The 22,603-nt window shown below is 40.8% G+C and overlaps 1 protein-coding gene across 4 annotated transcripts in view; it reads left to right on the top strand.

The window, feature by feature from the left end:
- The first annotated feature begins 3,904 nt into the window (after positions 1-3,904).
- Positions 3,905-22,603, top strand: part of csnk1a1 (casein kinase 1 alpha 1) — a 58,059-nt gene continuing 39,360 nt past the window's right edge. Inside the window, exons 1-2 of one of the 4 annotated variants that reach the window (XM_008104664.3) lie at positions 3,905-4,562; positions 5,377-5,483. In XM_008104664.3, coding sequence (XP_008102871.1) covers positions 4,440-4,562; positions 5,377-5,483 — 230 coding nt within the window. In that variant the 5' untranslated portion in view covers positions 3,905-4,439. The remainder of the gene's footprint in view (positions 4,563-5,376; positions 5,484-22,603) is intronic. The other 3 variants (XM_008104665.3, XM_003217338.4, XM_008104666.3) reach the window with 3 other exon arrangements.

The raw sequence follows: 22,603 nt of genomic DNA, 5'->3' as shown, positions 1-22,603 counted from the left end.
CCGCTATTAAGGCGTACTCCGTGGCTCTGCGAGCAGCCAGGAAAGTTTTCACGACTGCCCGCATAGCGTCTGCAGCCAACAGGCCATCGGAGTTGTTCCGAGTTGTGGGGGAGCTCCTGCGGCCTCCTGAGGTCCAGGGGCTTCCCGATGACTTGGCAACTGGGTGCAGCGATTTCGCGCACCACTTTGCAGGCAAAGTTGCTCAGATACGCCTTGAGCTAGACTCCAGCTCAATTGTGGTCTCAGCGGAGGTAACCGAGGTACCTGTCTGTTCGATCTTATGGGATTCTTTCCGGCTTGTTCTTCCTGATGACGTGGAGGGGATTCTTGGGTCTGTGAGGGCGACCACCTGCGCTCTGGATCCTTGTCCCTCTTGGCTGGTCAAGCTGGCCAAAGATGGGTTGTTGGATTGGTTTGTGACCATAATAAATGCTTCTTTGGTTCAGGGGTCGGTGCCATCCTACTTTAAGCAGGCGGTAGTAAAACCACTACTAAAAAAGCCTTCGCTTGACCCATCTATTTGTAACAACTACAGACCAATCTCCAACCTCCCGTTTTTGGGCAAGGTTCTGGAGCGGGTGGTTGCCACGCAGCTCCAGGAATTTCTCGATGACACTGATTTTCTGGACCGCTCGCAGTCTGGCTTCAGGCCTGGGTACAGTACCGAGACGGCTTTGGTCGCCTTGGTGGATGACCTCCGCAGGGAGCTGGACAGGGGGAGTGTGACCCTGCTGGTTCTCTTGGACATCTCAGCGGCTTTCGATACCATCGACCATGGTATCCTTCTGGGGAGGCTCGCCGGGATGGGGCTCGGTGGCACGGTTCTGCAGTGGCTCCGGTCCTTCCTGGAGGGTCGTTCCCAGATGGTGAAGCTGGGGGACACCTGCTCGGACCCCTGGCCATTGACCTGTGGGGTCCCGCAAGGGTCTATTTTATCCCCCATGCTATTTAACATCTACATGAAACCGTTGGGAGAGGTCATCCGGAGTTTTGGAGGGTGTTGCCATCTCTACGCAGATGACACGCAAATCCACTACTCATTTCCATCTAACTCCAAGGAAGCCCCTCGGATTCTGAACCAGTGCCTGGCCGCTGTGGCGGACTGGATGAGGAGGAACAAGCTGAGGATCAATCCTGACAAGACAGAGGCCCTCCTGGTCAGTCGCCCATCTGATCGGGGTATTGGGTGGCAACCTGTGCTGGACGGGGTTGCACTCCCCCTGAAATCACAGGTCCGCAGTTTGGGGGTCCTCCTGGATTCAGCGCTGACGCTTGAGGCTCAGGTGTCGGCGGTGGCCGGGAGGGCTTTCGCACAACTCAAACTTGTGCGCCAACTGCGACCATACCTCGTGAAGTCTGACTTGACAACGGTGGTGCATGCCTTAGTTACCTCTAGACTGGACTACTGTAATGCGCTCTACGTGGGGCTTCCCTTGAAGACGGCCCGGAAATTACAATTGGTCCAGCGCTCGGCAGCCAGATTAATAACAGGGGCGAGCTACAGGGAACGATCTACTCCCCTGTTTAAAGAGCTCCACTGGCTGCCGTTCACTTTCCGGTCCCAATTCAAGGTGCAGACCATCATCTATAAAGCCCTAAACGGTTTGGGACCCACCTACCTTAGGGACCGTATCTCCTACCATAAACCTGCTCGTTCCCTTCGTTCATCCGGGGAGGCCTTCCTTTCGCCACTGCCTCTGTCCCAGGCCCGTCTTGTGGGAACGAGGGAGAGGGCTTTTTCTGCTGTGGCCCCCCGACTGTGGAATTCATTGCCCACTGAGATTAGGCAAGCCCCCACCTTGTTAGCCTTTAAGAAAGATCTAAAAACATGGCTTTTCCGATGTGCCTTTGGGGAGTAAATGTAATATATTGCTCTGGCCATTCCCCTTGGTTTTTATCCTTTAGACTGCTCCACCATTTTATTTCCCTGTTTCCCCCTATTCCTATGTCTCTCTCTCCCGAGTTTTTAATTAAGTGTTCATGTGGCCCGCCCTGTTTTTTACTGTTTTCTCTGATTTGTGCTGTAATGTATATGATTATTTTTGCACTGTTATATTGTGTTATGATATGTTGTTTTATTTTGTTATATTGTATGGTGTCTGGGCATGGCCCCATGTAAGCCGCCCCGAGTCCCCATTGGGGAGATGGTGGCGGGGTATAAATAAAGTTTTATTATTATTATTATTATTATTATAGCTAGAGAGCCTATTTCCGTGCTCTCCTTGCAAGCTCAAAATCCCAACTGACAAATCCAGCCATCTGCCAGCAAACTGATACATTGTTTGAGGCATGGCTTGCCTCTGCAAAAAGCTCCCTTTTTGCAGAAATCTTTTACAAACAACTTTGTAAGGATTTCTTTACACACACATATAGCAATTTGGCACAATATATACTCCTATTGATACAGGCCAGAATCCCGTTGGTTTTCTTAGCAGCCGCATCACATTGCTGGCTCATGTTTAACTCTGTCGAAAAAAGAGATCAGTCTGGCATGACTTGCTGCTGAAAGTGAATGTGGATATCCTTAGTAGCTGGGTTTTGATTCAGGACCCTCACGGACACCCAAATTTTTGGGTGCTCAAGTCCTTTTGGCTACAAAGGCACAGTAACATGGTGTCCCTTATGAAAAATTTCAAAATCAAGCTTTGCTTCTGGGTTTTTCCCCCTGGGGAAAATGTTTTCAAGCAGTGGATGTCAAATCCGTGGATACTCTTTCCTCAAAGACTTCCAAACAATGGGAAAGGACTTCAGAAGGTCTGGGTAAAAGCGGGATGGCATAAAATAAGAAAAGTACCCACATAATTGCTTATGAAATTTTTAAAAGGATGTCCCTCACACTTCTGATGATTTTTTTTCATGTCTTCTTCTTTGCTTGCTTGCTTGATTGACATGTCCCTGGATTGAAACCCTGTAGGCTGGGAACAAGTGGGGTTTGCTTCCAATTTAAAATGAACCAACAATGGGTTGCTGTGAGTTTTCAGGGCTGTATGGCCATGTTCCAGAAGCATTCCCTCCTGACGTTTCACTCACACCTGTGGCAAGCATCCGCAGAGGTTGTGAGGTCTGTTGGAATTAAGAAAAAACCTCTATATCTGTGGAATGTCCAGGGTGGGAGAAAGAACTCTCATTTGCAATTGATCATCTTGATTAACATTGAAAAGCTTTGTAGCTTCATGGCCTGGCTGATTCTTGCCTGATGGAATCCTGTTTGGAAGTGTTAGCTGGCCCTGATAGTTTCATATCTGGAATTTCCCGTTTTCCCCTGGGAGTCCTGGCACCCTTGAGATGTAAGGTCCTGAGCCCTTTAATACACTTGGCTGGGTATTTCTACCTGGCTCCATTGGCCCCTTCTACACTGCATTGTATCGTCACTATAGACCAGTCATGGGCAAACCTCGGCCCTCCAGGTGTTTTGGACTTCAACTCCCACAATTCCTAACAGCCTACTTTTTATCCTGGTAGGCTGTTAGGAGTTGTGAGAGTTGAAGTCCAAAACACCTGGAGAGCTGAAGTTTGCCCATGCCTGGGGTAGACTCATATAACACAGCGCAACTATATTGTATGAGTCAACGCTGACCATATAATGCGCTTGCAAACTGCATGTTACGACAGCGCGGGTGAGGCCTTTATTTTTGTTTTCTGTTAAACCTGAGCGGACCACTCCGCTCGCGCATGCGCGTCCGCCTTTCCCTTCCCTTGACCGACAGGCTTGGGCCATTTGTCTTTTCCTCGCGCGTGCGGAATAATGGCATCTGCGTAGTTCGAGGCGGAGTTCACTATAGCGACAGCTAGCGGCCTGGGGAAGGGGGGGGGGGGGAAAGCCTACCTACGTTTATGCGCATGCGCATTCTTTGAACCGGCCTCGCCCTGCCGGGGCGTTAAGATCACGCACAACTTCCTGCTTGTGTCCTCTTTTCCTCTCGCTCGAGCTGGGTCCGCGCATGCGTAGGGAGGCACTGTTCTCCTCCGCCTCTCGTTTCCCAGAGTCCTCTGCGCGGGGAAGAAGTGTCGGCCGTGGGCTGGAGGCATTTTGTGTCCTGGATCTCAGCAGTGAGGAGGGAGAGAGAGCGCGCGCGCGCGCGAGCAAGTGTGTGAGGAGAAGCGAGGCAGACAAGATGGCGGCGGCGGCGGCGGCCGAGTGAAGCGCCGTTTGACGACGGCGGTGGCCGCATCCTCTTGGACTTTTCCCAGCTGCAGGCGGGGGCTGCTTTCTTCGAAGGGCGGAAAGTGGTGTGCTGGCGGCCGGGAAAGGCTTTGACAAGGGCCTGGTGCGAACGGAGCCGAAGGAACAGGAATTCCCCCTTCCCTCCTTGCCCTCTTCTTGTGCTTCCCCCCGCCCTCCCGCTTTCTGACTGTGGAGGAGCCGGGGCTCCGCGAGGGCTGGACGTGTGAGCCGTAGACCTCCCCCCCCTCCTTCCCTCACCCACCCCTCCTTCACGATGGCGAGCAGCAGTGGCTCCAAGGCCGAGTTCATCGTCGGGGGCAAATACAAACTGGTGCGGAAGATCGGCTCGGGCTCCTTCGGGGATATATACTTGGCCATCAATATCACCAACGGGGAGGTAAGGAGGGACGGAGGCGGCCCTTCCAGCTTGGAAAGCACCGCAACCCTTTCCCAGTCCCTACCCCCGCCTCGCCCCAGTTTTGAAGGCCCTGCCTCTGCCATTTTCCGCCTACTGCCTTCTCTTCTCTTGCCTTTTGGAGGCATTTAGTGAGGTTTCACCTCTGTCATTTCATTTTGGAGGTTTCTTCTTCTTCAACAATACCCTGGAATTTATGACACATCATAGCAATGTTGATTTTTTTTTTGGCAGTATAGGAGTGTGTTCTTTCGTGACTTTGCGGTAATGGGACTGCAGTGGATGCTTGAAAGCTTTGGAAATGACCCCCTTTGAACGTTCCCCTGATATTTGAAGGGCGATAATGTTTGTTGTAAACAACGCTGCTGATTTCGTAGTGGTAGATGGGGGTATTATAATTACTGTTGCTATTGTTAATATTGAGGATTTGTAAGTGGCATCCTGCTTTCTTATTTGTTATTATTTACTGTATTTATATACTGGTTTTCTCACTCCAGGGGGGACTCAAATCAGTTTACAATATATTGACCTTATAGCTCTTATAGATTTTACATCTTATTGATGCAGTTGTAGCCATTTCACCTAAAAGGCACAGAAAAGATTTTCAGGTAAGCTGATGGTGGCAGCGGCTCTTGTCCTCAGGGTGAGATATTATTTACCCATAGGCTGTGATGACAGTGACAGTTACTTCATTTTGTGTTCTTTCATAGAAGGCTTTCCTTACCCTTAATTTTTCTGTGAGAGAGATGTGGCCCTCTTTGTGGAGTATCTGACCCCTGTCCCTTCTCCACTGCAGGAAGTGGCTGTGAAGTTAGAGTCACAGAAGGCCAGGCATCCCCAGCTGTTATATGAAAGCAAACTGTACAAGATTCTGCAGGGGGGAGTTGGCATCCCTCACATACGGTAAGAATTATAGCTCTCAGGAGGTAGAACACTTGTTATCTCTTAATCCCACCAGGATCAATGTATTTTGTTTTGTTCTGAAGAGATATAAGCTTTTCTCAGAGTTGTAGTGAACTGTATCTAGTAAAACATATTGACGGATCCTTCCCAGCCAGCAGATTATCTTTCCCCTCACTCCAACTCCAGTACCAACTAAATTCTTTAATTCTTCTTGAAGCAAATATATTCTCTGAAGCAATAGAAGTAGCTGACTACTCTGCCGATTGGGATGAACTAGTGGAAATGGCTGCTCTCTTTTGTGTTTTTGTTCCAACATGTCTTCCTCCTCTGCTCAGAAAATGGCGGATGTCAATACTTAAAACATTCTGAGAAGTGGGGCATGTTTTTGTTGCATCTCTCTTGTGTTTTCTTTCTGACATCAGTATCATGCCCAGAAGCATGGGGGCACCTGAGAACAGAAGGAAGAAATGGGGAGAGATACACGGAAGCCCCTTTCTGTTGCTGACGACATATGCGTCACTGAGCACAGCAATTACATGCTCCTGTTTTAAGCAGCTTTCCTGCTTTCCTTGGCTCAGCTTTATGGTTACAGGATATTTTTGCATAATGCCATACTTCTTCTTGGAGGTTAAGAAGAAGAATACCTCAAATTGGAAATAATAAAAGCAGTTTTAATTAATAATATGCAAGTAAATTTATAGAAATATTTCTTATATAAAGAAAACTTCACTCATATTTGAATGTTGAATACACTTATAGACACTTAAAAATCAATTAGGTTTTTACATTTGGATATTAGTGCCAAATTATATAGGAAATCATGAAAATCATAGAAGTTGTTTGAATTTAGTTTGGAAATTCTATTTTATCTAACTTACATTCTTAATAGATGAACTTTTGGGACTTTTATATCTCACATATATGATATTGTGTTACCTGGTATTCCCATTTCACAAAAGTGAAGTAACCTAAATAAACTTAAACTATAACTTGTGTATAAACTGGTTCATTTCTCTAAAGCAAAAAAACAAAAACAAAAAACCCCTCTTTACCAATTTAAATTAGCAAGAAATGTTGATTCCTTAGCCATGACAGATATCTGCTACTGGTAGTTTTGGGCTACACTTGTAATAAGCAGTGTTGTAACATGGCTACGTCCCTTGCCAGAGAGATACAGGATGTAATGACACACTTGTATGAAGCAACTCCCAGGTTTAATTGCACAAAGCAGCCATGGAAATAGAACTGCATTTATTACACAGCATACTGTTCTACATTATTTGGTGAATTTTCTGTTTTTGATAAAATTGTGTTTAGGTCTGTCCTTGGCCTTAGTAGTATAACAACTAGATTGAGTGACACAGATGTTAAAATGGTATGGTAGGTGCTGTTTGAAATATTGGATTGAATTATATGTCTATATTAGTGTGCAGCTGTAAACCTAGACATCTTGTTTTTTTCTGTGCATTGTACTTTTTTGCTTATAATTTTTTTTAATTAAATGCCTTTTTAAAAAATGAGCGAAACAGTGAAGAAATTTCATGGAAGAATATTCTCCAGAAATGCAGAATATACTTTAGCGACTTAATTAGATCATCTTATGTAAGAGTAGTTCATACTAATATTCATAAGTAAATGAAAATTATTGATCTGGCAAAGTGTCATAACTCACTAAGGGGTGTCAGAATATGGAATGGTTATGAAAAGAATTGTATTCTTCAACCTTGTGAATCAGGCATACTGAAAAGTTAAAGGAATGCTACAAATAAATATCAAATAAATATCACAGAACAGCAAAAGTTGTTTGTAAAACATTTCTTTAAAATGCTTGTTTAAATGTTAGATTATTTGATATTAATCTTCTAAAGGACTTCAAATATTTTTAAATGAATGTTACCAGCTATATTTACTGTGTGCTTAATAAGTCAATTCAAACATCATGTTAAATTACAGTTAAAGAAAGCATATTTGAATGGACAGGATATCAGTTAGCAAATACAAGTTTGAAGTGGGTTTTCAGATGGTGTGGTAACTGTCATTGGTTATAGTATGTAGAGACATTATTTGACTTGTCTGTACATCCAGAGGTTATTTCAAAACAGAGATAGGATTAAATTAAATGGTTCGGAAAGGATGAGAAATAAAGCAAGCTACTTGTTTGTACATTTGGAAGCTTAGTCTGTGATTTGTATTCTAAACATCTTGTTAGAATAGATGAAAGTAATGTTTCCACAAGATTTAGCTCACCGCTGTAGAATTATAAAGCCAAGTTAATTTATTAAATTCAGATTATGAACTAAACAGTAAAATAGTTCATGGTTGCTTAGTTATATCAGTGGAGTGATAATCATAACAGATTCTTATGCCCATCTCTGGTTGGTATGATGTATTATGATTGTAGTCTGTACATTGTTATTATTATTATTATTATTATTATTATTATTATTATTATTATTTGTTGCTGGCTTTTTATTGCACATTGTTTCTCAAACATGTTTTAAACAGCCTTTATGGTTCTGTAGGTGTTGAAACATAGACTACAAATAACAGTTTATCTAAGTTTGTATTGTGTTCAATAGTAGTGCTTTGCAGGATAATGTTTTCTGAATATGGGAAAATGAGAACTTACAGCTTCATTTATTGTGACTGCTAATTATTCTTAAATTTGAAAGATCAGTACGTTTTCTAGGATATTAAATGTTATACAGTAGAGTCTCACTTATCCAAGACTCGCTTATCCAAGGTTCTGAATTATCCAAGGCATTTTTGTAGTCAATGTTTTCAATATATCGTGATATTTTGGTGCTGAATTCGTAAATACAGTAATTACAACATAACATTACTGCGTATTGAACTACTTTTTCTGTCAAATGTGTTGTATAACATGATGCTTTGGTGCTTAATTTGTAAAATCATAACTTAATTTGATGTTTAATAGGCTTTTCCTTAATCCCTCCTTATTATCCAAGATATTCGCTTGTCCAAGGTTCTGCCAGCCCGTTTAGCTTGGATACGTGAGAGACTACTGTATTTTGCAAATAATAAACTGGACATAGGCAATGTTATAAGCACAAGTAAGATATCATTGACTATTTCCATTGAGCAGCGTGCTATAACTGTACTCCAAATTGTCCATTCCCTTTAAGCATGCTGTAAAAAATGATACATTTAACTCTGTGGCTGTTAAATCATTGTTTGGTAGTATTAAAATGAAAAGATTACTGGATCGTTGTCCCTTTACATTTGCATGTTTGACTTTTGCAGATTTAATTTTTTTTAAAATCTCTCAGAATTTCTAGATCATTTAATGTGACTCTGTGATCGACTTCTTCTGAAAGTTGACCATAGAGTCTTGTTGAATGGTTTTGAGAGTTCTAGAGAGAACACCTCTAGAAATCTCTGGATCCTCCATTATGGTTCTGTGTTTTATGATTCCTAGAGAAGTGCCATCTCAGATTTGAAAAAAGATTATTCACATCTTTTCCACTTTAATGTAGGTTCTGTGTGTTGAGACGATCCCTAGGATTTGCAGGCACACGGGAGTTGGGGGGGGGGTCACACACGAACGCACTCTCTCTATAGTATAGTGATAACATGTTTAATTGGCTACAGACTATCCGGTTTTGATGCTAGTAAGGAAAAAGTGTGTGAAATCAAATTGATTAAATGTCTAGGAAACATTCGAAGCTTGAACAGAAGTATGGCACACTACAAATTTTGTTGCACTTACTAGTGATTTTATTCATATTTGGATGTAGAATGGCCTTTGCTACTTCATTTTAATATAGTAGTTACAGGCCAGGCTTTTGACAGTTACACAGGAAGCTGCTTGGTATGTTTTCTGAGGCCATTCCCTTTGTTCTGATAAGATGATGCTGAAGTTCTTTTAGTTATTTTCAAATAGTATGAGATGATGCTGTTGCCATGTTTACGTTAAGCCATTTTGGATGAATACAGTGTTTGCTTCAATTATCCATATATCCACTGGATATATATTTTTTAAAATTAATAATATAATGAGTTGAGGGCAAGCATCGTTTGAGCATTGGAATATGACACTGGAGACCAGAATTTGAATTCTGACTCAGCAATGAAATCACGCTCTCAGACTTAGGGGAAGACAATATCAAAACACATTTGAATAAATCTTATATAGACCTTGTATGATTCCTTGTGATATAGTAAGTTGCTAACTTACAGAGAATGTGAAGTGCAAATTTTGTTATGTTCTCTTTGGCGTATTTAAGACCCAAGAGAAGCATTTTAAAGAGCAGGAAGTAGCCAGAGAACACCTCTTGCACAGGATAAGCTTTTGAAAAGATCTAAATAATTGTGAGAGGGAGGCATGATAAAACTGCCCAGGCATTTTGAGTAAAAATGAAAAAAGCAATTAAACTAAAAATAGTAAATGCAGTTCTAAAAGGAACAGTGAGGTCTGTGTAGCAGAGAGGAGAATACGGGAGTTTTAAATGTAAGCAGCCATGGTATTGGTACTAGATAACTTTAACTGAACACAGGAAATGCCGGCTAAACATACATAGGATTCCAGTTTTGTGCGCGCCTGTCAAGAGGCATAGTTTATGAAAAGGAATATAATTTATCCCAAGACATACTCATTTGGTGGCTCTTTATAGTTTAACATCAAGTGGTCGTGTAAATTTGTAAACTCTGTAGACTAGAGCAGGGGTTCTCAAACCTTTTTTAGCTGTGGAGCCCTTTTTGAAGTAAAAGTTTCTCGTGGAGCCCCAAGAAATATTTATATATTATATATAATGTATATATATCGGGCATGAGGAAACTTTTTGACACATTGTGTTTTAAAATTTGACAGGCCGGGCCAGTGGCAGATGGATGGAGAGTGTGTAAACTAATTGAAAGAAACATGAACAAATTCCTATGCAAATTGCATGTATATCATTTGTAGTGCGAAAAAGAAAACAAGAACAATACAATATTTTAAATGAAGAACAATTTTCACTAACAAACTTAATGGTATTTCAGTGGAAGACCCCAGGGGCCATCCTGTTCTACCACCTTTCCGCCATGTAGGAAAAGCACAATCAAAGCACCCCCAATGAATAGCCATCCAGCCTTTGTAAAGATTATAGTAATGGGAGCAACCTAGAGGCCATCAAATCCAACCCCCTTCTGCCATGCAGGAAAAGCACAATCCAAGCAACCCCTAGGTGTTGGGAGGGAAATAGGGTTTGGGCAAGGGAGGGCAAGAGAAAAAGGCTTTTCAGCTTGTTCTAGTAATGTGGGCTGATCAGTATCACGTGAACATACAAAGGCAGGTAAAGTGAGAATACTTCTTAGTGCAGTTCTTGTGAATATGTACTGAGACTGTGACTAAGAGAAGTCTCCAGGGCTGTGTAAGGACTTACTAAAATACTGAATTATCCTCCCATTCTTTCTAGTAGCAACCCAGAAAGGCTGTCTGGTATTGAGGATGGCTTCTTGAGAAAGATTTAATTTATTATAAGCTACCTTTCCCCGGCAGTGAGACCCAAGGCAGATGGGAAAATACTGATCTAAAATCAGCCCCCTGATACTCCAGGGAGCTGGTGGTGATGAAGCGAGTGAAACGGATGCTAGACCACCGTTGGTGTAGAACTTGCAGCGAATCCGACCAAGCACGGTCTAGAGCTCATTTAAAAGTCTATTCCACAGCAATGAAGGCGGCAGAAAAGTTCTTTATAGCTGCTAACATTGCATCTGCAAAGAACCACCCAAGAGAGCTGTTTCGAGTGGTAAAAGGAGTTCTAAACTCTGCCCAGCCAGGTATTCCTGACCAATCGGCAGCTCATTGTGATGAGTTTGCTAGGTTCTTTGCAGATAAAGTTGCTCAGATCCATTCTGCTTGGACACCAGTGTTAATGCAGTCTCCGTGGATGTAACTGAGTCATCTGCTTCTCCTTGTTTAATGGATTCTTTTCAGCTTGTATAGCCCAAGGACGTGGACAAGATCTTGGGAGAAATAAAGGCAACCACTTGTTCTCTAGACCCTTGCCTGTCCTGGCTAATAAAATCAGGCGGGGGGGGGGGGGGTGAAGGTGCTGGTGAATGCCTCCTTGATCCAAGGCAGAATGTTAATTAGTTTCAAGGAGGCAGTAGTAAGACCTCTATTAAAGAAATCAGCACTGGATCCCACTCAACTGAACAACTCCTGGCCAATATCAAATCTCCCCTTCCTGGGCAAGGTTCTAGAGATGGTGGTAGTCTCTCAACTCCAAAGCTTCTTGGATGAAACTGATTATCTGGATCCATTTCAGTCTGGTTTCAGACAGGGAGAGTGTGTCCCTGTTGGTTGTCTTGGATCTCTCAGCACCTTTCAATACCATCGGCCATGGTATCCTGAGCTGGCTTTCTGGGATGGGATTAGGGGGCACTGTTTTACAATGGCTCCTGTCCTTTATGGAGGATTGGACCCAGATGTTGGTGCTGAGGGACACCTGTTTGACTCCCTGGCCGGTGGTCTGTGGGGTCCCTCGGTTCAGTTCCATCCCCTATTCTGTTGAACATTTACATGAAACCATGGGGAGAGATAATCCGGAGTTTTGGAGGTTGGTGTCAAATTTATGCCGATGACACCCAACTCTTACTCCTTTCCATGCAAAGCCAAGGATGCTGTCCTGGTCCTAATCCAATGCCTGTCATCAGTAATGGACTGGATGAAGGCTAACAAGTTTAAATTAAATCCAGACAAGACAGAGGTACTCCTGGTCAGTCGGAAAGTAGATCAGGGGATAGGGTTACAGCCTGTGCTGGATGGGGTAACTGCCCTGAAGACACAGGTTCGCAGCTTGCTGACGCTGGAACTCCAGGTGTTGGCAGTGGCTAGGAGCATCTTTGCAAAATTGAAGCTTGTGCGCCAGCTGCGCACGTACCTTAAGCTGCGCACGTACACCAGACTTGGCCATGGTAGTCCACGCCTTAGTCACATCCCGTTTGGACTACCACAATGCTATCTAAGTATCACTGCCTCTGAGGATAGTTTGGAAGCTTCAACTAGTTTAGAGATCGTCAGCCAGGTTACTAACTGGACTGTCATATAGGGAGAGAACTACTCCCATGTGACTGCAGCTCCACTGGCTGCCGGTCCGCTTCCGGACTAAATACAAAATGCTGGTTATTACCTATAAAGCCCTAAATGGTTTGGGCACAGGCTATTTGACTAACCACATTTCCGCACGTAAACCAACACGGGTGCTGTGATCTACAGAGGAGGCCTTGCTCTCGGTCCCTCCGCTGTCTCAAGCGTGGTTGGTGGGGACGAGAGAGAGGGCCTTCTCTGTGATTGCTCCACACCTCTGGAACTCCCTCCCTAAAGAAATAAAAATGGCCCCTTCTCTCTCTCTCTCTCTCCTTTAAAAAACTCTTGAAAACCCATCTTTGTGCTCTAGCCTATGGAGAGGAGGAGGACTAGAGCCTCTTAATATACAACCTCCTTTTAATACTGGAAATCCACCTGGACTCTGTTGGCTGAAGCAAACCATTTTATATCTTAATGCATTTTAGTTGTTTAGCTATTATTACGATGTAAATATGTATAATGAGGTTTATTATGTTTTTTAATTATTCTTTTCTATTTGGTTTGTTTTTATTATGAGATTGAATGTTTACCACTTTCTGTTTGGAAACCGCCATGAGTCCCCTCTGGGAGCTAGGGCAGGTTATAAATAAAATTAATAATATTATTATTAGTAGTAGTAGTAGTACTACTACTACTATTAAAATAATAAAACGTTAAAATCATCTCATATATATATATATATATATATATATATATATATATATATATATATAAAAGAATTAAAAAGAAATGCCTTTTTAAGCTTCTTAATATTAAAAAAAAAAACCTCTCTGGTCAGTATTCCCTTTTTGGTAAATATGAAAATGTCTTATTGTGAAGCTGGATTGAAGCCATTTTTAATGTATGTGTGTATTTGTTTTAAACAAACTAATTATTGTTGCCAGATTGGTGGTTCAGCAAGTCCAGATAATTCATTAGAATCTAATTGGATGCTTAAATACAATTTCAAACCAGCATTGAAGAAAGTGGTTTTGCTTTGTAGATGACTACAGTGAAACCTCTACTCTCAAGAGTGTCCCAACCTAAGAGCATTTTGAGTTAAGAGCTGCTGGCCCATCTAGGTTTTGCTTTGACATTAAGAGCAGTACCAGGAGCTAGTACCAGAGGAAGCGCTAGCACTTTTTGGAAGGTAATGGAAATGCAAGTTAGCTAGGAAAAGTCAAGGAAATTGTGGTTATGATAGCTCCCAACTATCTGAAGAAGTATCTCATTATAAATGAACCTGCCCAGGTTTTGAGATCCTGTTTCTCTGCATTGATTATTATAATACATAATTTTGCTAGACCCTGCAATAAGTTATTGAACAGGTTGCATTCAGCGTTCTGATTTTATTTTTGTCAACTTTTGTACCTAACAGTTTCACTGTTCTTTCTATCATCCATTGCAATTTCTTTGGGATTTTTTTCTATAGATAATCTCTTTTGCATTCCTCCCTGACAGTGTCACTGGCTTCAGTCCAAAGTTCCTCTGGCTGCTAGTCAAAAGTCAAAGTTGACAGAAATAAAGTCAGAACGCAGAATGCATACACACACACACACACACACACACACACACACACACACACACACACACACACTTTGGATAGCATAGGGAAGGGTTAACACCCCTGTCGTGTTTGTTTTTCTCTCTATGGCTCTGTTAAGAAGATTTCACCTCACTTTTCGTACCTGTGATAATTGGATTTTGAAAAAATGGCTTGTTGTGGAAACAAGGATTGGTGATAAAGCATAAGTGGATAAGCCACCTTTTCCCCATGATCACTCTTTCAGGAGTTAATGTAAATTCCCTTCCTTAGGGGTAGATTTCTCTCACTTCCTGTTGCCTCACCCCCGTTCTTAGCTATGAGTTGTTTGTGTCTTGGTGACAGCCTGTATATATTTATAACTAGCTTGGTAACATAGTGATGCACGGGTTATTTGATAAAGGCATTATTTGCCTTTGATTGTTAGGTATTCTCAGTTTGGAATGGGTGAACTACAATTCCTAGTATCATGGGTCAATCCTCTCCAAACCCTGCCAGTATTCAAAGTTTGGGTCTGTGTACCAAGTGTGGTCCAGATCTGTTGTTGGCTGGTCATCACCTGGCTGCAGTGCTCTCTGGATGGGGGTGAACTACAACTCCCAGATTTCCGGGGCAATTGTCCGAAAACATCTGTCAGTATCCATAGCAGGCAATGTTGAGTCTATGTGCTAAGTTTGATTCAGATCCGTCGTTGGCTGGGTTCAGTGCTCTTTGGATGCAGGTGAACTTCAGCTCCCAAAATCAAGGCCCATTCCCACAAACCCCTGCAGTATATTCAGTTGGTCATGAGGCTTCTCTGTTCAAAGTTTGGTCCCGGTCCATTGTCGGTGGTGGGGGGGGGGGGGTCACTGTTTCTCTGGATGCAGGTGAATTATAACTCCTTTCCCCCCCCAAATTTGTCCAATATGCTCTTTTGGTTATGGGGGCTCTGTGTGCCAAATTTGGTCCTGGTCCATCATCAGAGGGGTTCGGAGTGCTCATTCATTGCAGGTGAACTATAAATCCCAGTACCTACTACTCCCAAGGAGCCCCAGTAAAAAGTCTATAATTACAGTGATGGATGAAACCTTTGGGGGGAAAATTGAACAGTTCGAAGCTATTAGTGTCACAGAGTCACTTTGGTTTAGTCTGGGAGTTATATTCACTGGAATAAAGTGTACTTAGTAGTATTGCTAAGTAGTAGTGCTATTTAAAGTAAATGACTTAAAGTAACCAAGAAGCCTCTCTTCCTGCTCCCCAATATACATACCATACATTTGTTGGGGTTATGCTTGGGAGGAGAATGGTAGGCAGGAGATACATTTTTCCTCCTGTGTCAGCCAGAGCTGTGTTAAATGAAAAGCTTGCAAATAAGGCCTACAGTTGTTGATTTTTTAAACACAGCTGCTCTCTATCCTGTGCCATGCAAAGTAAAGCTTCCAAGTAGCGTTTATCTGCTTTTGTGATATTGCAAAAATGGCCTTCAGTCAGATTCCAACTACTGCCTTGCTGCTGATTTTGTAATTACACATTCTCTAACACTCTGAAGTGAGTCATAGAAAATGTTCATAAGTCAGTTAAAAATTCTGCTATAACTTACTATCATATAAGTAACTAGCTGTGCCCGGGCACGCGTTGCTGTGGCTAGGACTTAATTTTTCTTTTCTTTTTGTTGTATGAACGTAGAGGCGTGGATGAGAGGTTGTGTTGTCAATTTTCGAGGTTGTGGGGCATTTAGTTTAGTCGTTTTGTCCGGTGCCATGATTCCATTACCCTTTTATATATATAGATGGAAAATTATTTTTAAGAGGATAGTTTTTAACAAGTTGTGGCTTGATGTAAAACTCCCAGTTTGGCTTTGTTCTGTGGCTGCCACTAGTTCATAAGTGTAAACTCAAATTGTACTACAAGACATCTGAGCTACTAATGAGATAATATGCACAAGCTGTTACAGTATATTTTGATTTCAAGTGGAAGTAATAAAGGGAACAAATCTCTGAAAATATTGAAGCACGTTTGAAATGAGAAAAAGTTCTAAAGCCCTACATGCCACATAAACAAATACAACTCCTTGTACTATATAATAAAGAGTACATTAGGCTTTATAGCTAGTGTAACAACTTGAATGATTATTCAGGTACTTTCAGATAACCTAATAACTGAGTTTCATTCTGAAAGACAGAATGAAATACATTGTAGTTTTTAGGCTTGGTCTCATACATTTGACTTTGACTGAAACATTGTCAAATGTTATCTGTTCAGATGATGTTATCAACTGAATGATTCAAATAGATTTAGTGGGTTGTTTTGTAGAGGAATACTACCAAAAACCTACTTGAACATTGCCAAAAATGTACATAGTACTTGACCAATGTTTTCCTCAAACTGCTACTTTGGAAAACTTTAGATTTGCTTTCTCTCCCATGTGCAAAATGACTAAATATGTAAGGATAAACATAAATTGCATTTTTTCTAGGGGAATAATAGCAGGAAATGAAAATGTCTGCATATTTTTAAATGGTGCAGAAATGGAAAATATTTTTATGGCAGTCCATTTGAAACACTGCATTTTTTGAAATATTCCTTATTTTTCTTTATAAGTTTGAGAGATGTTGGCTTATCCTTTCAGTAGGTTTCTGTAAGAATGTGAGGTATAGACAAATGCTGTACATTTAAAAATAAGCATATTGTGGATACCAGTTAAAGTTCTAAAAATCATTGGTAATTGTTATTGTTTCTTCCTGCTTGATGGCTTTTAAATATCTGTTAAATGTGTACTTCTTGTATAATTGAACATTTTCTCTGCAGACTTTTTTCTGTTTATCTCATGCTCAATATTGTGAGGTGGTGAATAGCAATATTTCACCCATATTTTAACCTGCTACAGTTATTGCTAGAAACATTTAAATGTTGAATTAGATCCTGAATTACCCTTCTGTTTATGAAAGTGACCAATTTAATTGTGACTGTCATTAGTAGAAGATTTTTTTTTTGCTAGCTACTTCTGTCAGTGCTGTGGTAGTGTATTTTTTATTTGTTTATTTGTCTTTACTTTTGAGAGAGGGGAGGGGGAGTTCACGCATGAGCAAGCACAGCCTGCAGGAGGAAAGGAAATGAGCAGAAATTGTATGCCCAGCCCTTCTTCTGTCAGCAAGAGCATCTTGACAAGATCAGAAACAGAAGCATTCTTGAATTGAACCACTTTTCCCCCTCCATGTCCTTTTCTAGATGTATGCAAGACATATATTTGTGTGCATCCCCAGAAGGTATCTTGGTGTTTCCTGGGCTGGATATGTTTAAACAAAAATGTGATTCCTGCCTGTTTTACAAACATTTTGTTCGATAATTCATTTGAAGTACATTTATGTTAGTGAGTCTGCTAAGACTTGAAGTTAGGCAGTCTATAAGTCAGTTTTGGAATATTCATAATTTTTGAATATTTAGTTGGATTGACTTTGTAAGTGTTATTATTTTTTGTCATTCAGATAAAGAGCAGTTGACAGTTACATTTTCTGTAACACCATGTTTTGTATGAATATGCAATGAAGCTGTCCATGCAAACTCAGATGTAATGCTTTTACCTTCAATTTGCAATCCACATATTTGTGAAATAATTTTGCTCTAATCTTTAGGGTTTCTTTGCCAAAGAGTGTTTGTTCGTTTAAAAGTTAGTTTGGAAAATATAAATATAATAGTATATTTACAAAATCACTTTCTTGAGTTGTAAAATCACAAAGCTCTATACTCAGTATGGTTATAGACCATTTTTAAGGTAATGACTCATGTACGGAGGAGGAGTTGTTTAAAGCTACGGACAATGTGGTCGCTGTTGCCCACTTTTGGTCTAAAACTATTTAGCTGCTTGTGATTTCTTTATTTTTTTTTCACTTTTAAACTTATTTATTGTGCAGTGCTTTTGACAACAAATAAATAAATAAATAAATAAAGGTAATGACTCCATACTTTGTTTTTTTTCTTGTACTAATGCAACTGAAATGACAGTATAGACTTTGCAAATCTTAACTTCAAACAATATGACTTAATATGATTGTTATTTACTTACTGCATACAAATTCATCCAAGCAAATATGTCTTAAAATGATGGCTATGCAAGTATACATTTTAAAACTCTGGTTATAGTTGCTAGGAAAATACCTATTATTCATTCATGAATATTCTTTCTGCTGGAAAAAAATCAGTTGCTTGAGCTATAAGAAGCTTTGAAAGTTTTGTTTCTTTCCTTCTATATGTCTAAAGTTTCCCTGTATTGTGACTCTGTTCTAATGGGAAAAGTTGAATTTGGGAAAAATAAGAACGCTGTAGGTACCATTTAAAAATTTAAAATTCATTGGTGATTGTTGTTACATTGGTGATTGTTGTTACATGATTGATTGGTGATTCTTCCTGCTTGATGTTTTTTAGATGATTCTTAAAGGTGTGATTATTGTACAATTTAACATTTTCTCTGCAGATCTTTTCTATTTATCTCATACTCAGTATTGTGAAGTGTTGAATAGCAATATTTCACACTTATCTTTCTTTATCTGCTGCAGTTATTATTTGAAACATTTAGACTGAACAGGAACATGTAGTGTTCTTGTTCAGTCTAAACTAGTTTGGTTCTCCATTTTGTTGCTGTTGTTATTGCTGTTGTTTGTGCCTTCAAGTCATTTCTGACTTGTAGAGAACCTAAGGTGAGCCTATCAAGGAGGTGGAATGACAGAATTTATTCAGAGGGGTTTCGCCCTTCCTTTCCTCTATGGAACGTAACTTGCTCAAGATAACAATTTTCATGGCGAAGTGGAGATTCAAATCCTATGTTCTCCCAGTGTTCTTGTTCCAGCAGTCAAACTACTACCCTGTTTCCCCGAAAATAAGACAGGGTCTTATATTAATTTTTGCTCCCAAAGATGCACTAGGTCTTATTTTCAGGGGATGTCTTATTTTTCCATGAAGAAGAGCTCACATTTATTGTTGAACAACAAAATGAACATTTATTATATACTGTAAAGTAGTTGTCATCACAAACCAGCATAACCAGACAAACTATGAATCCTATCAAGAATTTCTTGTTACTACCATTATTTACATGTGCAACAATCTATGGTACCTCTTGCAGTTTAGGTTTCACAAGGTTTCCACGCTGATTTCTCTCTATTCTAGTTTCAATGTAGTCATGAATGATGAATAATATAATATACTATAATAATAATATGATAATATAATAATAATATAATGATATACAATATATTAATGAGATAATATAATAATAGGATATAAAAATAACAGAATATGATAATAATATGGTATTAATAGGATAATATAATAATGGGATATAATAACAGAATAGCATAATAATATAATAATAGAATAATAGAATGGAATAGAATGATATAAAATATATTAATAGGATAATATAATATGGAATATAATAATAAAACAGAATATGCTAATAATAATAAAATAATAATATGATAATATAATAGAATAATAGTATAGAATATAATGATATAAAATATATTAATAGGATAATATAAAATAGAATATAATAACAGAATAATATAATAATATGAAAATATAATAGAATAATAATAGAATAATAATATAATGATATAATAATAATAGAAAAAATATAATATAATGATATAAAATATATTAATAGGATAATATAATAATGGGATATAATAATAGTAACAGATATGATGATAATAATATGGTAATAGAATAATAGTATAAAATAATCAGTTTCATGGCATAGGATTGGAATAAGGATGAGAGGAGAATCCCTATGCGTCCTGTACCTTTAAGAAACAGAAAGAGCAGGAAAGCCCTCTTCCTTCCTTCCCTCCCACCCTCCCTTGCCCTGGCTCCAGGAGCCAATCAGAAGCCATGGGGGCAAAGGGAGCAGGGCCAGGAACGGAGCCTTCTCTCCGAAGGAAGAAACGGCAGCGCAGCAGCAGCCACGGAGGCTGGGGAACAGGCAAGGCAAGGCAAGGCCAGCAAGCACTTTCCCTCCCTCCCTCCCTCCGGTGTGTATGAATGAGTGCTGCTTCTGCCCTGCAGCCATGCTTCCCAATGGAACTCTGCTGCAGCCTTAATTGCTAGGTCTTACTTTCAGGGGAGGCCTTATATTTGGCAATCCCCCCAAACCCCTGCTAGGTCTTATTCTTTGGGGAGGTCTTATTTTCGGGGAAACACGGTATGTCATGCTGGCTATCTGTACTGATAAAGGAAGACAAAAATAGTATTTCCATACTTTATATATTTACTAGCTTGGGGACCCGGCAGTGCCCGGGTTATTAGTAGACGGCATTGAGTTGTTTGGGGATGTGAGGAAATATCACTTAAGTTTGGTCCAGATCCGTCATCAGCTGGGTTCAATGCTGTCTGTATAAGGGTGAACTACAACTCCCAGAGCCAAAGGTCAATCACCCCAAAACCCTGCCTGTATGCAGTTTGGCATGATAGGGCTGTGTGCCAAGTTTGGTCCAGATCCGAAGTTGGTTGGGTTCAGTGCTAACTATATAAGGGTGAACTATAACTTCCAGAGCTAATGGACAATCACACCGAAACCCTGCCTGTATGCTCAGTTGGACATGATGAGGCAGTGTGCCAACTTTGGTCCAGATCTGAAGTTGGCTGGGTTCAGTGCGGTCTATATAAGGGTGAACTATAACTCCCAGAGCCAAAGGACCTAGCAACCCGAAAGATAGTTCCATTTATCAAGTAGGAAATAAGGTACCACTTATAAAGTGGGGAGGCAAATTTAACTAATTTACAACGTTGGAATGAGGAAGTACCATCACAGTGGATGATGAAGCAGCTGCTCCCGCCTGTGGCCAGAATCGAACATCCCCTCAGGAGAAGGCTAAATTGCCTCTGTGTGTGTCTCGGTTCTATGTGTATATAGGCATTGAATATTTGTCCTATATGTATATAATGTGATCTGCCCTGAGTCTCCTTCGGGGTGAGAAGGGCGGAATATAAATACTGTAAATAAATAAATAAATAATGTTGCCTAAGTACCTGACATTGCCTGGGTTCATTTGGTAAGGATATATATTAGAAATAGGCATTGTTGGATTTTGGATTTTAAGAATAAAGCCATTAGAAAGTGCAGAACCATATAAACAGAACTCTCTCTCTCTCTCTCTCTCTCTCTATATATATATATATATATATATATATAAATAAACCAGATCACATTATATACATATAGGGCAAACATTCAATGCCCGTATACACACAGAACCGAGACAGAGGCAATTTACATTTGCCTCCCCACTGTATAAGTGGTACCTTATTTCCTACTTGATGTGGTGCTACTTCCATCAGCCCAAGACCAACCTATTTACATACTTGCCGCCTTAGCTTGTTGAAGGAGAGTGCTGTATCCAAAAGACCCAGGCAAAAGCTGCCCTGTTTGGAACCATGTTGAACAGGGAAGATGGCCCCCTCTTTTGCGGCCTAGCAGAATGGAGCCATCCTGTAAGGCCTGAAACGTGTTAGCAAAATGATCAAAGGAGGGTGGGATTGGGGCTTTGGGGGCTAGAAGTGTTCATAAGCATGAAAAGGCATCATTAAAAAGATAATAACGATGTTCTCTGCTGTCTTTTGAAGAAAGTAGGGCCTTACAAAGAAGTTGAAAGCTGCCTTCTTTAGAGCAATGCTGAGGAAGCAAGATGGCATCTTCTTTTTAGGCCTAGCAGCATGGGGCCAGCCTGGAAGGCCTTAAACATGTCAGCAGAGGCGCCAAAGGGGCCCAGTGGTGGGCGGGTAAGGTGTGTGTGTGTGTGTGTGTGGGGGGGGGGGGAATAAAAGTTTTCATAATAACAGCAAAGATTAAAAAGATAGTCATTTTTTCTCTTCAGTCTGTTGTGGAAAGTACTGTCTTACCTTGTAGAAGGACAGTTCTGGCAATGACCCAGGCAGAAGCTGTCTTCTTTAGAACAATCTTGTGGAGGCAAGATGACGTCCTCCTTTTGGGCCTAGCAGCGTGGGGCCAGCCTGGAAGGCCTTAAACATGTCAGCAGAGGGGCCAAAGGGGCCCAGTGGTGGGTGGGTAAGGTGGGGGGGGGGAATAAAAGTTTTCATAAAGACAGCCAAAACCATCCTTAAAAAGAAAAATTTAAAAGATAGCCATTTTTTCCTCTTCAGTCTGTCGTGGAAAGTACTGTCTTATGACCCAGGCAGAAGCTGCCTTTTTTGGAGCAATGTTGAGGATTAAAACATAATTATTTTCCATCATGAGTTGGATTAAGAATGCTGTGAATGTGTGAGTGAACTGTAATTCCTAGCACCAAAAGTTTTTTATTATCAGTATGCACAGTTGGCCATGTTGGGTCTATTTGGTCCCGATCCGTTGTCAGTGGGTTCATGGGTCCTAGGGGTTATGTGTGTCAAGTTTGGTCCAGGTCCAGCCTTCCTGGTGGTCCCAGTGGTGTTTTTGATTACAAAAGTGTAGGCCGAAGGCTGTTAAGTGTACCAAAGCTAGCATCGTTCTGAGGAGAGAGAGTAGGCCGAACG

This window comes from Anolis carolinensis, chromosome 2, assembly GCF_035594765.1.
Source record: "Anolis carolinensis isolate JA03-04 chromosome 2, rAnoCar3.1.pri, whole genome shotgun sequence".
Classification (NCBI taxonomy): domain Eukaryota; kingdom Metazoa; phylum Chordata; class Lepidosauria; order Squamata; family Dactyloidae; genus Anolis; species Anolis carolinensis.
The sequence above is the reverse complement of the archived record's forward strand: the minus strand, read 5'-3'. Positions and strand labels throughout refer to the sequence as shown.